Raw genomic sequence first — 14,585 nt, 5'->3', positions numbered from 1 at the left:
CACTAGTAACCAACTTCAATATAATTTTAAATGAAAGACAAAACCTAATGTACAGACCAGAGCTAAAGTGGGAGAAATTAGTGATGCAATTATACACAACAAGAACAGCAAAATGTCATTTTAATTTTAATTCCCCCCACAATAATAAAGGCAACACTTTGCATATACGTATATCATAATTTAATTCATTAAAAACTTTAAAATTAATTAGTAAAATTGTATGCATACACAAACACACAAAACGAAGATGAACCTTAAGATATAACAAACAAGCTTCTTACCACAGTTTAAAAACGTTTTAAAACTGATTTACTAACTTTAAACGAAGGGAAGTTAAAAAGAAAAATAAAATACAGTTTTTATAGATGTAAAACCCATTTCTATATTTTTTTGCATAGTTGTAGTGTTTGTTTACAATTATTTACAATAATTTAAAACGCTTTAGTGTGCTTTTAGTTGGAATTGTGTTTATATGTTTAACAAAAGAGCGAAAGAGTAAAGTGAAAAGGCAAATAATAATTATAACTAAGCGTAAAAAACTTTTATTATTATTACTAACCAACGTTTATTCTAGTAGTTCTTTATTATATTACCATAATAATTATTATTTTGTTGTGTGCACCTCTTAGTCACTTTTGCGCTTATAAGCTAATCAAACAACACACAAACAATCACTTCAATACTTATCCGACATCCGACCCCCAAAGTCCCTCTTCCCAATTTCGCCAAAACTCTATTTGTGTTAAATCTTTTGCAATTGCTAGCCGAATTTGATTATTGTTTGACCCTTTGGATATGTGAAGTGTTTTGTATGAGGCAGAAGCGGAGACGAAACGAAATTAGTTGTTTTAAGCGTGTGAATGGGATTTAATGAACTTGAATATGAATGCATCCAATATCTAAAACTTTATGCCTATATAAATATTGTACTAATGTGTAATTGTAATTAAAAACACAGATGTGTGGAGAAACAGTGAACATATTTAACACAGAAACGGTAAAGCTAGAAAATCTAAATAGGAATAGATATATACATATACCTATACATGAGCCTCAGATCCGGGCGTATATAAGAGCAACAACTATTTTAATTAAACTTAAACAAATGCATAAACAAATACAATAAAATAGAAGATACAACAAGAGCAACCACAACAAATTTGCGATAAACCAAGAAACCAATATTAACTTCAAAATTTATATAGCTAACTGGATAATGTTCAATAAAAGGCGATAACATCATTTTTAAAAACAATTGCATGTTTTATTTTTTGAGATTTCTTTGGATATATATTTCGAGAGATATTCTTTTCCACATTTCGAAATTCATTGGGAACCCAAGCCAAGCCAAGGTGCTAAGTAGTTTAGAAACGATGGAGATGGTAAAACGCATAAATAAAATATTTATAATGGCCAATTGAGAACAGATCGAGTGGCTCTGGGATTTGTTTGTTTCAAAATGGTTCGTTCGCTCTACATGCAATAGTTATTAACCTAACTAAAGTCACAGCAAGTGTTCAAACGTAAAACTCAGTAACTACCTAAACTCAGCAAGTAAATAATACATTTTTGTGTGCTTATTTCGTTATAATAATTTATAAAACAAAATAACACCGTTATGCAATTTATATAAACAAGAAAAAGGTTTTGATCAAACGATAAATTAGGCTGCTAAAGTCTCAAACAAAAAATACATTGCAAGCCCAACCAGACAAAGAGATAAAGGCAACAATTACAATATTTAACAGATTCTTTGCGAAAGGTAAAATTATGAATGCTTAGATTATAAGGAAAATCGAAAGGAAAATATATATATACGAGATACAACAGTTAAATGAATGATGCAGCAATGTCGTATAAATAACAGAAACATATATCTTAAGTATAAATGAGTATATATATAGACTATATATACACACATATGTATATCTGATAAATGAGAAATCGCTAAAACTGATAAACTTAATCCTAAGTAAAATTAAAAAGAGAATACAAAACACGGAAAGAAATGGAACTAATAAAGAGAATTATTCTGAGAAATATAATGAATTGGCTTTTTATTGAGGAGGAAAAAGAGATGATATAATTGATTTTTAAAATATTCATTTATTTCAATGGATTTGGGCTATTGGGTTTATTTTACTTATTATCCATTGCATTACGACCGCCGTCGCCTGCTTTTATTTAGCACTTAAAAATTGACTTTAATTCTTTGTTAGAAGAGCTAATGTAAGCGAACAACAAACTCGCTCTAGTGCAATCTCTGATTGTGCGCAATAAAATACATTCTTGATAAGGCGGGGTTCGGGGATAAAGCAAAGCAACTGTAAACATATATCTGTGGTTCACGAACTCCACAGCGAACAGACTCTCAGCTCCCCAAGATCAGTTCTCCACTGGCATTCAAAGCGTTCGGTCGCCAACGAGTCTAAAAATAACCCGAAAAACATAAACTTAAAGCGTGACCCACATTGAAACCTGTGAATATGTCAACCGTTCAGACCGGTGAGTTGGTTAAGATTTAGGAGAGATAACAGCTATTCCTGGGCTTATCTGAGCTCATCAGATAATGAATTTTTTCGCTGTTTATGCATCCAGTTCTCGGCACTATCACCCCCAACCTGTTGGGGCGAACTTTGACCCATGAGCATGTAGCTCTCGATTTCGAGCACTTCTACCGCCCACCGCCGCCGGATTTCGAGAGCGAGTTGAAGGCCAAGATCAGCATGTCCACCCTCGGATATGTCCGTCTTTACCCGTATTCCAGCAAGGAGAACGTCCGCTTCTACGATGGAGAAGCTCTGGAGGCGGCCAAAAAGGACGTGCTGCTCTACAAGAAGCACGGCGGTGGCAGTATTGTGGAAAACAGCAGCTATGGGCTGAAACGCAACTTGGAGTTTATTGTGGAGCTGGCCAAGAGCACGGGTGTCCACTTTATTGCCGGCACAGGCCACTATATCCATGCCATGCAGGATGCCAGTCATGCCAGCTTAACCGTGGAGCAAATGAGTGATCTCTACTCCAAGGACATCATCACTGGCCTGCAGGTCAACGGTCAGGCGGTCAAGTGCGGATTCATTGGCGAGGTGGCCAGTGTCTATCCCATCCACGGTAAGCCATTTAACAATCTTTACATAAAATTCATCACATCAAATATCAATTAACTTTCACATTTTAAATTTAAGTCTTAGAAAATTATTTTCAATTACACAATACAAAGAATGAAAATGGTTAATAATAACCTCCTTCAGATTTTATATATAGATAATATATATTTTTTTTATATTATATAAGAATGTCCATCAGAAGAGCTTAACGCGATTTTAGAATTTTTCTCAAGGGTTATGATTTTTGGCGAAAAATCAACCAAAATGAAATTTGTTAGCTGTGAACGCCATTTAATTGGAAATTTTACAACGAATTCAACGAGGTATGGCATTCCATCGTGCGACAATCGATTGGAAATTTTATAACGAATTCAACGAGGTATGGCATTCCATCGTGCGACCATTATTTCCCATGGTTTTGATCAAAAAACCGCAATAAAAGTTGATTTTTCCGGATCCTCCGGATTTCGCCATTTTTCGTAAGGGGTTAGTTCATCTTTTTTGGCGAAAAATAGACCAAAATGAAATTTTTTAGCTGTGAATGCCATTTAATTGGAAATTTTATAACGAATTCAACGAGGTATGGCATTCCATCGTCCGACAATTATTATCCATGGTTTTGATCAAAAAACCACAATAAAAGTTGATTTTTCCGGATCCTCCGGATTTTGGCATTTTTCATAAGGGGTTAGTTCATCTTTTTTGGCGAAAAATCGGCCAAAATGAAATTATTTAGCTGGGAATGCCATTTAATTGGAAAGTTTATAACGAATTCAACGAGGTATGGCATTCCATCGTGCGACCATTATTTCCCATGGCTTTTATTAAAAAAACCGCAATAAAAGTTGATTTTTCCGGATCTTTGGAATATTTCACATTACTTCATGGTTTGTTATAACAAATACACTATAGTGTATCTAAATAACAACAGATCTATTTACAATTCTCCAATGTTCTTAATGTATTACAGATTTTGAGAAAAAAACGATTAAGGCGGCAGGCGAGATCCAGGAAGTTCTGGGCTGTGGAGTTTCCATGCATCCGCATCGTGTGACCAAAGCCCCATTTGAGATCATGCGCCTTTACTTGGAGGCGGGTGGGCGTGCCGACAAGTGCGTAATGTCGCATTTGGATCGTGAGTGAAATTGTTTTTCAGACCTTCCTATTCTTTTGACAACCTTTATGTCCATTAGGCACAATTTTCGACGTCGATGAGCTGCTGGAGTTTGCCAAACTGGGCTGCTACATTCAGTACGATCTCTTCGGCACGGAGTGCTCCTTCTATCAGCTCAATACCAGTGTGGACATGATCTCCGATGGCCAACGTATTGACAACCTGGTGAAGCTCATTAAAGAGGGTTTAGTGGACAAGCTGCTCATGTCCCACGACATCCATACAAAACATCGATTGGTGGGCTAAAATTAAGTCTATTGTATAAATTGTTGTTATCTAATTTTTACTATTTTTAGACTTCCTATGGCGGTCATGGCTATCATCACATCCACACCAACATCCTGCCGCGAATGTTCGAGCGCGGAGTTACTTTGGAGCAGGTCGAGCAAATGACGGTCACCAATCCGGCCAACTGGTTGGCCTTTGACCCCTAGAGGCGTGTTGTTGATTGGTAGCATCTCTTATCATTTTATTCCCGTTGATAAGATTAAAATTGTTATTTTGGCAGTAATAAATGGGCGTGTCTTCGAATTCAAGTTTATCAAAATGACTTAATTATAAAAAAAAACAAAAATTGGGGGCTCGTGCGATTTGCACTTGGAAAAAAGATCATTCAAATATTGGGTCATTATGAGAGCTTATCATCTACAGTCATTATTGGTTAATATCGATTAAAAACTGTCTTTTTTTTTATTTTTATGTAGTTGTTATGTAGTTTTTGTTCATTCTGTTAAAAGACGTTAAATTGTTTAAAATGTTAAATATTTCACTGTGGATTTTAGATGAACCTACTAATGTCCTAACATTTTTGACCCGCCTCCTTTGTGCAAGCCTACTTCTAATGGATTTGATTTCCAAATCAGGAGATGGAATGAACATTTCCGATGATGTTGCCAAAAAAAGGCCAAACAAGTACAAACGAGGCGCTATCGATGTTATTGTTTCGTTCGCGGTTGCCAGAGCAGCTCTTATCAGTTCGTCGTCAGGCCAGGCCCCATAAAGTGACCAGCCGGCAATTGAATCGTATTGCAAAGGTGCCGTTTTTACGACCCAATACAGAGTCTCCCCATCCATGCGCCTATATATACCAGTTCCGATCGGTGTCGCATTCAGCAGTATTTGGCGAGCAGTTATTGGCGGAGGTCCTCGAGTGAGTTTAAGGAGCAATGTCCCAGGCAGTGAAGACGGAATCGCCCAAGGAACCCAATGGTTCGGCTATTAAGGCCACAAATAACACAGCTGTCAATGGAAAGTTGGAGCCTCAGAAGAGACCCAGACATGTTTCAGGAGGCGTTGAGGAAATCATCGATCCCTTCTGCAATCCGGAGCGACCTCAACGCATATCCTTCCACGATGTCACTTCGGCTGCATTTCTCATCCGTGGCGGAGTGGAACGCACTCCCTGTCCGGTAGATATTTCTATACTTCCTGTTTCGAAATCTCCTCTATTTGGAAATTGACTTACAGAAATCCACATCGTCGGATCTATATGGCATGGAGTTGTACTTAAAAAAGGATTTCCTGCAATACACGGGCAGGTGAGTTTAAAGCCGAACCAGACTAAGAAATTTTTATAATTCAAAGAGATGTACGAACAAAAATTACCTTCAATTCTGTAATGCATTTAGTAAAAGAAAAAATAGTTTAATGCTAGTTTCAAGTAATCGGCTTATTACTTTTAGGATCCGAGCACAATTGAGTTCTAATTTTAGTTTACTTAATTGGTTAAGTTTGCTGTTCATAAAGTTTTTAATAGCATCCGGTATTGGAAAGATATGTATTTTATTCATAGACACTTTTTTTATGGTATAGACATTACTAATTAGGAGTTTCTATAAATTGTACAAGCGAATTAAAAGTGTTTTTATTTGTATATTTTCCTTGTATATTTTTTGATAGGTAATATAGGTCCAAGGTGCATTTCCACTTTAGCGTTATTGTTTATAATGATCTGTTTTGCTTAGCATTTAGTAATCGTTACGTATACTATGAGTATTGTCTGGGAGTGCCATTTTCATTTTTTTGATAAGAATCTTTCTACACTCATATTATACAGTCAAACTTCGTTAAATCAAACCACAATTTTTGACGAAAACAATAAGAGTGTCAAGAGTATTTTAATAATTTATTAAGTATTTTAGCTTAGAAAACGATGGATCAAGTTACGGAAGTTTGACTGTAACTATTTTTGTTTGTTGACACTTAAACGGCCTATATCGGTGGATTCGAGTACGACGCACTTCTATTATTACGAAAACATTTCGGTGATTAATTTGGCTACACATAAAAGGCAAAGATCCGATAAGATAGGCTTTAATTGGTAGAAAAAGTTCGATTAGCCCAAATTAATAGCTGTTGCTAATGGATTTTTGAGAACATGTGTCTAACAGCCCCACTTCACAATTTTGACAGCTTCAAGGAGCGTGGCGCACGCTATGCCTTGTTATCACTGACCGAAGAGCAGAAGCGAACCGGAGTGATCAGTGCCTCCTTGGGCAATCATGCCCAGGCGCTGTGCTACCACGGCTGGAAGCTCAACATCCCGGTGACCGTGGTGATGCCCAAGGCGGCCCCTATCATGAAGATCCAGAAGTGCCGCAACTACAAGGCCCGCGTCATCGTGGATGGTAACGACATGGGCGAGGCCAAGTCCCTCGCCATGCGGATGTCCCGCGAGGAGGGTCTACTGTACGTGAATGGCTATGACCATCCGCACATCATGGCCGGCCAGGGAACCATTGGCCTGGAAATACTGGAGCAGGTGCCGGAACCGGATGCAGTGGTGGTGCCAGTCGGCGGAGGTGGCCTAATTGCGGGAATCGCCACGGCTGTGAAGGCACTGTCCCCCAAGACCAAGATCATTGTGAGTATTACCGCGGGAATATTTTGTATTTGGATCATTTTCTCTTTACTTTCCCTCAGGGTGTGGAGTCGGAGAAGTGTGCCAGCTTCACCAGGGCCATGGAAAACAACGGACCCATCCACACGCCCATCAAGAATACACTGGCCGATGGTTTGGCAGTACCCAAAGTGGGCTACAATGCCTATGCCACGGCCATGCCCCTCATCGATCGCATGGTGGTGGTCAAGGAGGAGTGGATCGCAGTGGCCATCCTCCGGCTGGTGGAGGAGGAGAAATGCGTGGTCGAGGGTGCGGGTGGAGCAGGCCTAGCAGCCATTCTAGCCGGTCATCTGGATGAGCTCAAGGGAAAGAAGTGAGTACAAATACTGTTCAAAATAAGCTATTAAGGGGATCCCCCCAATCTCGATTTCAAATTTTGACGATTTTCAATGGGCTGGTAAATGTACATATATTATTTTTTAGGCTTGTAACTTTGCATCCATTAATTTTAAGTCTTAAAAAAAAAAGAAAAAATCATTTGGTATATGTTCTAAAAAAGCAAATTATGTATTTTCCTACAGAGTTGTGGTTCTCCTCTGTGGTGGCAACATAGACACCACCGTTTTTGGACGCTGCCTAGAGCGAGGCTTGGCCGCCGTGGGTCGTCTGGTGAAGTTCAATGTGGAGGTCAGTGATCGTCCCGGTGGCATCAACGATCTGTGCGCCCTGCTGGTCCGCGTGGGAGTTTCCATCAAGGATATTATGCACGAGAGAGCCTGGCTGAGGGATGTGTACACCGTGGAAGTGAAGGTCGTGTGCGAAACAGTGGACTGGAGCCACAGCCTGGAATTAAAGAACGAGCTGAAGAAGTTCTACTCCAAGGTGCAGTTCTCCGATGTTCCATTAGCCCTGACAAATGATTCCGATTCGTAGGCCAATCGTCTGTATAGTACACATATGATTTATTCACTTCAGCAGCGCAGCAAAACTTAAAGCTTTAACTTAGAGCTTAGTTGTATAAGTGTAAACATAATCGTAGTCGAAGTAGAAATGTAAATTAGGTGTAAATAAATATACATAAAATACGAAGTCTAGAAACAAATTGACAAACGTAGGGATTGCATAATTTACAAATTATGATTCTCTGTTTACGAACTAAAACACAAACAACTAAGAATATAAATTCATGAGCTTAGGCTACGAAGCAGTTCTTCAAGCAGACACACAATATCGATTTTTTTTGTATTTCTTTCTTTTGCTTTTGTTTAAAGATCTTCTTGCGGTTTTTGGCACATTAAGGATTTATTACATACGCTCAGTCAAACAAACACACAGTACGGTATATATCGAAATTTACATTTACATGGCTAGAAAATATATATGTCTCTATATAAATATCGTTTATGTGGTAAAATGTATAGTATAGGCTATCTCATAAATACAGGCATCTCGTTGTTAAGACTTTAAAAGCGCTGACTAAATCTACGTTGAGTATGCTAAGTGTTCCGGCTGGAGCCGCTCTCAGTGGCTATTGTCCAGGCGCAGGATGAGGGCGTCGACCACATTGTAGATCTCATCGAAATGAGGCCGGGATTCGGCATCGGCTGCCCAGCACTTTAGCATCAGTCGATACATCTCCGCAGGCGTGTTCTCTGGCGTTGGCATTCGGTATCCTTTAGACATCAGAGATTTCTAATTAATATCTCTATCAACTTTACAATATTGCTCAATGTTTACCCGTATCGATCCGTTCCCTGGCCCTTGAATTGCTCATGCCCGAGTAGGGTGTGTCCCCCTTGGAGAAGATCTCCCACATCAGAATGCCATAGGACCACACGTCGCACAGTGAGGTATACTTTCCAAAGTTGAGGGCCTCGGGAGCTGTCCACTTCACAGGTATCTGCTTCATTCCATCGGAAACTATTTTACAAAGTGGCACCTTAAATATTGGCTTTGTTTTCTTGAAGGCAATGTGGACTATACCTATATACTCTTCTTCCTCGCGTGACATCCCGAAATCGGAAATCTTCACACTGTGCTCCAGGTCAACGAGACAATTACGCGCCGCCAGATCGCGATGAATGCAGTTCTTGGACTCCAGATATCGCATGCCTAAGTAAAGAAAGTATTCTTTGTTAAGTAAATATGATCAAAGGGGTTTTAGGACCACCTACCTGCCGCCGCATCCCTGCACATTCCCATTTGTTGGCGATTGGAGAGACCATTGGAGTTCTTACGCAAGTACGTTAGTAGGGAACCACCTGAAAAAACGAGTTCAAATGTTACTTAGGTCTCTCCAAAATATTACAAATATATTTTTCCAGAACCTACCCAGCACCAATTCCATGACAATCATTATGGGCTGCTTCTGCACACAAATGCCTATTAGCTTGACGATATTAGGATGGTCGTATTGCTTGAGGATGCGGCCCTCTTGGAGGAATTTACGCTTCTGTTCGTCGGGCAGGGTCATGCGGCAGGTTTTGACGGCCACATCCAGTTTGGTGGACTTCAGTTTGGCCTTGTAGACGTCGCCAAAGTTGCCCTGAAGATTTGTATATAAAATGTGCTTAAAGTCCCTTTAATCTTTGTGTATAAAGTTGGTTAATTACCCTGCCAATCCGCTCGAGGAGCACCACATCATCGTTACTCAGCTCCCAGCGTTCTCGGCAAACGGGTCGCCGGAGTATGGCTCCGGATTTGACAGTCACCGGCAGCTCGGAGTGGTACTGGTGCATTATCAGCTCCTGGATGCTGGCAAAGGGCGGTCCCTCGAACCGGAAATTGCCCTCTCCGGTGGTCTGGACAATGAAGTGCTTGTGGCCATTCCAGCAGACACTCAGGACGATCTGGCTCTCCTCGTTCCGAATGGTCTCGCGTACGAGGAAGTCGCCATCGTTGTTCAGCAGTCGGACAACCTCTTCACGCGGCAGAACGCCATGGAACCATTCCTCCTCGTAAAGCGGACGATTCGTGGAGAGCGATATCTGCAAGAGCCGGATAATTAGCAAAATCTATATTCCCCTCGTGGCCGAAAGATTAGTGAAAGCATGCAGAATACCAAAAACAAAAAATAAGGAAAATAGAATAGCTTAGAATCGGTTAACACGCCATTTCCACATTTCCATTTCCAAATGGGCAGCGGAAATGCGTGGGTGCAATTGGCTTTGACGAAATTGCAGTAGCTCCAAGATATACACGCAAATTAATTATAATTAAATACTGTAAGCAAGAGGCGTATTAAGTCAGCAAGATACGTATATATTGTTACTAGAGGCAAATATGGATCTACGTTCAAGGTTGATCCGCCGGATGACTCACAAATACTTTGGATTTGGGCCGCTTTTTTCGGGCCGGCGGAACGGGTCGACCGCTGAAGACAATTGTCTCGAAAATCCCCCCACTTTCGGCACCACCGTAGTTGCTGCTCTGTCCGGAAGCGGTGCTGCTCATGATGGAACTATCAGTACTAGTACCAGTCCCAAAACAACTACTTGAACTTGCGCAATTGTCTCACAGAAACTGAAATAGTCGCGCGTTCTGTCGGATACAAATGTGATAGATCTCCAACTTTTCACTGGCCAAACAGACGCCAAACATTTCGATGGACTAGATTAATGGCGACTGCCGCTCGGTATCCAAACAGCTCGCCAGATCGGTGAGAACTAAAAGATATAATCGCCTTACGCTCTCCGCTGAACTTGTCTCTTTTGGCCACTTTCGCTCGTTCTCATTGGCACGCACAAGTAATTTTAGCAAATGGAAGGGTGAAGGAAATGCTAAATCAGTCGAAAGTCTTATACACTTATGTGAATCACAACTGGTGTTCCCTGCTGAAATTCAAACTCTACAAAAATATAGTCTAAATAACTATATACAAAAGGCATAATTATGTCCTCAAATAAAATATGAAAAAGTAACTATATACAAAAAGTAAAATTAAATATTCAAAAAAAAAAAATAATTTACAGTCAAGAAGACAAGAATATTTTTTAGTTACTTTTCATGAGTCTGTTATTTTTAGACCAGTTAAGATTTTGGTGCAAAAGGTGATTTATAGTGCAATACATAGACAAATCTTCTAAGGGAAAATCATTTTCATGTTTAAAGAAAACTAAATTGGAAACCAGAACACACAAACTAGCCGTGATACCCCACTTTTCAGTTTTGGCTAAGTTCACCCTGTGTTTTATTTTGGGCACGCTCTAAAAAAAGCTCTTTCCGCAAATGCTTTCAATATTGAAACATGCACAATCAATCAAACATGCAAATTGAAGGGGGCAGCAATGCGATGCGATGCGGTTCTCGATTCAGTGAGGTGGCGTCTTGTGGCGCCCAGTTGGCTTAGATACTCTCGGTACGGTGGGTGCGGTGGTTGCTCGGATACGGATGCGGATGCGGGTAACTCACACTGGCCGCCAGGCTGGGAACGCAGTAGCAGTGATCCTTCATGCTGAGCACGTCGTCGCTGTCCTCGTCGTCGTTGTCCTCCTCCTCGTCCTGGTTCTCGACCAGCTCCCCGGAACTGGACTCAAACGTACGCTCCTTGCGACCGGATATTTGGACGGATGGTTTTGGGATTTTCGGTGCAACCGGCGGGCAATTGCAGAACTGCCCATCATCCCCCGCCGATCCTGCCGGCTGATCCGCCTCGAATTCCCGGGCAAAGTCGAAGACACTCTTGCTGGGATGGATGCGTCTCCTTTTGGTGCACTGTTTGCAGGGCTTGGATCGCTTCAGCTGGAAGTTCAGCAGCTTGGAGCGGAATGTATTGCGGATGGCCTTCGATTTCTTCTGGATCTTGGGCACCTTGAATTTCAGTCTTGAGGTTTCCTTGGACGGCGTCGTGGACGTGGTGGTCGTTATGGTCGTGGTGATCGTGCTCGTGATGATCGTCGACTGTGAGGCACTGTGATTGCTATTGTTATTGTTATTATTGTTATTGTTATTACTGCTGGAACTGCTACTGTTTGTGGGGCAGTCACTGCTGCTGGAATGCTGATGATTCGGCTGCGTCCTTTCCGCATCCTGCTCCTCGTGGAGCGTGTGATTCTTGGCCATTCGCACCAGAGGACTTTTGGAGAACTCCTTTAGATTGCTGAAGATGTTGCTTATGGACTTTTGAGTGAACGAAAGCGATCGCTTCTTGGAGTGACCCGCCGTCTCCTTGGAGGATCGGCACTCCGAACTGGAGCTGGAACTGCGCTTGGTTTGGCTATCTGGATCTTTGGCCAACTTTCTGGTCTCTATCTGATGGCACTCTTCCGCACTCTCGATGGCATTCACATCGTCGCTGGGCTGCATACTCCGCTTCAGGCGATCGTCCAGCACGCGATTCAGTTCATCGATCCTGTCCAGATGAGCATCTATGGAGTTCTGGGGTTTGGCCTGGTTTATTTCTATTTGGACTTGCTCTTTAGTTTCCTCCTCCTCCTCCTCGTCGCTTTCTAGACTGGCGGCTTCCCGCTTCCTGTCCAGCTCCAGATCCGCATAGATATGATTGTTATTGGTGTTAGTAAGGACAGCGGCGGTTAGCTGGGTGAGCGGGAGGGGCGAGGCCAGGACAACGGCAGGCTCCTCGGCCTCGCCCAAACACAACATGGAACACTGGGTGCGACGCAGGCGTGGCAAATGGGGCGGGGTCACTGAACTCGGGGTGATCTCCTCGCCCAAATAATGAACGCTGGCCGAACGGTGGTTAGTAATGGGCTCGTAACGTGCAGGACTTGGCCCGATCCCATTCCTAATTACCGACAAGGATCCGAGGCTTTGGGAGCGCGGCTGCAACTTGTTGAAGCGTCCTTGACGGCACCTGGTCGTGGGCGTGGTCGGTTGGGGGGTGCTCTTCCTCTTGAAGTGGCGACCCCTTCCGCGCAGCAGGGTCAGAACCCCGCCGCGTCGCATCAGCTCGTTCATGATGCCCAAGCCTGGTGAACTCGTGGAGTTGGACCTCTGCTATTTGAGGGGTTAGATTTCGGATGTGTTCATGGGTTTTCGGGTATGTGAGGTATGTGGCATGGCAAGGGGGCAGCATCCAGAGAGAAAGAAATGGTTTCATCACACAAGATTAGTTAGACCATCACCACCTACACTTAAGACTAACCAAAACCTATGTGGATGGGAGCAAATCTTCCACTCACCTGCTGCTCATTGTTGTAGCCATTCTCGATGAAGGTCTGCTCGAGGGTCAAGTGGTCGTCGCATCCGGAGGGCAGTTCCTCGCAGCCCACCTCGTTCAAGGCGCACTTGATCATGTCCACCAGCTTCTGCTTTTGCTTCTCCTGGCAGCGCAATGCATTCAGGTCCTTCGACTGGCGACTGAAGGAAATCATTTGGATAACTTAGGACTTTAGTAAAGTTTAATAGTATATGAATTTTAAGCCACTTAGAAAGATGCTTAAATGTTTGTTTCTTGAAGCAACGAAATATGAAGTTTAAAAAGTTACAATATTATCAAAGAATTCTTAAATTAATAGTTATAATTCTAGCGTTCTTCGATATACAAATGCTTAAACCTCAGATTTCCGAAACAAAATCGTTACATTATTTAAAAGATTATTGAAGTTGTAGTTTTTCTTGCATATTAAATAAGCTTTTCAATGGATAGTATGATTGATGCAGTGATCTAATATAAAGTTCAATAAGATATTCTATGATGTTTACCATTGGCTATCCTTGTTGGACTGGATGCCATTGGATGTGTTGCTGCCGTTGGATATAATGCTGCCATTGGCCACAGGGGAACCACCGTTTACGTGCTCGATCATCTTCAGCTGCTTCTCCTGGCAATCCTTGACCGCACTCTCCAGTTCCTGGAGGCGATTCCTCAGCCAGTCCACCGTGAGGTTGTCCACCGTCAAGGTGCTCGACTGCAGTTTGCCGGGTATGTCCTCGATGAGCGTCTCATCGAACTGAAAGAGCATGGGGGATGTGGGGGATGTTCTGGGGATATAGAAGATAGATCAGTCCCTTGTCTAAATCCAATAAAACCAGGAAACTCACTTGTGTTTCTCGGTGAACTCGCCGTACTCCTCGGTCGGATTGATGCCGCCTATCACAGTGTCAATGCGCTTCTGTATCTCCTTGTACTTGTCGGCCGTGAGATCGCCATACTGGGCCGCCTCCTGCAGGATGTTGCGCCACAGCAGGATGAAACTCTCCTGGACGGACTGCTGGTGCTCCAGCAATCCCGGCAGCAGCACCGTGCGGAAGTCCTTCTCCACTTCGATGGCCTCCGTGATGGACAGCACGTACTCGTTGTGTGTGAGGTGCAGCTTGCGGCAGGCCTTCTGGTACTTGTCGCGCACATCGTCCAGCTTGCGGCCACTGCGACTGGGTGCTGAAATCGGAGGAGGATCACATGTGCACTTAGAAGACTTCTTCAACCATTCAGATATTAAATCTGTATAAGAATTAACTTTTCTTTCTAGGACTTACAAAGATATGGAATCATAGCTAGCTG

At 42.3% G+C, this 14,585-nt stretch overlaps 3 protein-coding genes across 10 annotated transcripts in view; 2 read left to right on the top strand and 1 right to left on the bottom strand.

The window, feature by feature from the left end:
* Positions 1 to 2,268: 2,268 nt before the first annotated feature.
* LOC108046548 (phosphotriesterase-related protein) lies at positions 2,269 to 4,814 on the top strand. The gene is made up of 5 exons (XM_044458556.1): positions 2,269 to 2,505; positions 2,599 to 3,111; positions 4,078 to 4,242; positions 4,301 to 4,518; positions 4,578 to 4,814. The coding sequence occupies exons 1-5, from the start codon at positions 2,487 to 2,489 to the stop codon at positions 4,713 to 4,715; spliced, it is 1,053 nt and encodes a 350-aa protein (XP_044314491.1). The 5' UTR covers positions 2,269 to 2,486; the 3' UTR covers positions 4,716 to 4,814.
* A 348-nt stretch (positions 4,815 to 5,162) lies between these two features.
* LOC108046594 (L-threonine ammonia-lyase) lies at positions 5,163 to 8,212 on the top strand. Its single transcript, XM_017126404.2, has 5 exons — positions 5,163 to 5,690; positions 5,749 to 5,819; positions 6,694 to 7,144; positions 7,204 to 7,496; positions 7,705 to 8,212. Exons 1-5 carry the CDS (start codon positions 5,448 to 5,450, stop codon positions 8,054 to 8,056), a joined length of 1,410 nt encoding a protein of 469 aa, XP_016981893.1. The 5' UTR covers positions 5,163 to 5,447; the 3' UTR covers positions 8,057 to 8,212.
* The window catches only part of LOC108046595 (tyrosine-protein kinase Fer), a 31,966-nt gene continuing 25,445 nt past the window's right edge, over positions 8,065 to 14,585 (bottom strand). For 3 of the 8 annotated variants that reach the window (XM_044458765.1, XM_044458764.1, XM_044458763.1), the window contains exons 5-14: positions 14,126 to 14,462; positions 13,787 to 14,065; positions 13,264 to 13,441; positions 11,534 to 13,078; positions 9,736 to 10,110; positions 9,455 to 9,668; positions 9,298 to 9,384; positions 9,107 to 9,235; positions 8,861 to 9,043; positions 8,065 to 8,796 (exon numbers count right to left, since the gene is read on the bottom strand). In XM_044458765.1, the coding sequence (XP_044314700.1) occupies positions 8,645 to 8,796; positions 8,861 to 9,043; positions 9,107 to 9,235; positions 9,298 to 9,384; positions 9,455 to 9,668; positions 9,736 to 10,110; positions 11,534 to 13,078; positions 13,264 to 13,441; positions 13,787 to 14,065; positions 14,126 to 14,462 (3,479 nt within the window). In that variant the 3' untranslated portion in view covers positions 8,065 to 8,644. Of the gene's footprint in view, positions 8,797 to 8,860; positions 9,044 to 9,106; positions 9,236 to 9,297; positions 9,385 to 9,454; positions 9,669 to 9,735; positions 10,111 to 10,444; positions 11,036 to 11,533; positions 13,079 to 13,263; positions 13,442 to 13,786; positions 14,066 to 14,125; positions 14,463 to 14,585 lie in introns of those variants that run through there. The other 5 variants (XM_044458766.1, XM_044458767.1, XM_044458768.1 and 2 more) reach the window with 5 other exon arrangements.

This window comes from Drosophila rhopaloa, unplaced genomic scaffold (assembly GCF_018152115.1).
Source record: "Drosophila rhopaloa isolate 14029-0021.01 unplaced genomic scaffold, ASM1815211v1 contig_167, whole genome shotgun sequence".
In the NCBI taxonomy this organism is placed as follows: domain Eukaryota; kingdom Metazoa; phylum Arthropoda; class Insecta; order Diptera; family Drosophilidae; genus Drosophila; species Drosophila rhopaloa.
Note: the sequence above shows the minus strand (reverse complement) of the source record. Positions and strands in the feature narration are given on the sequence as shown.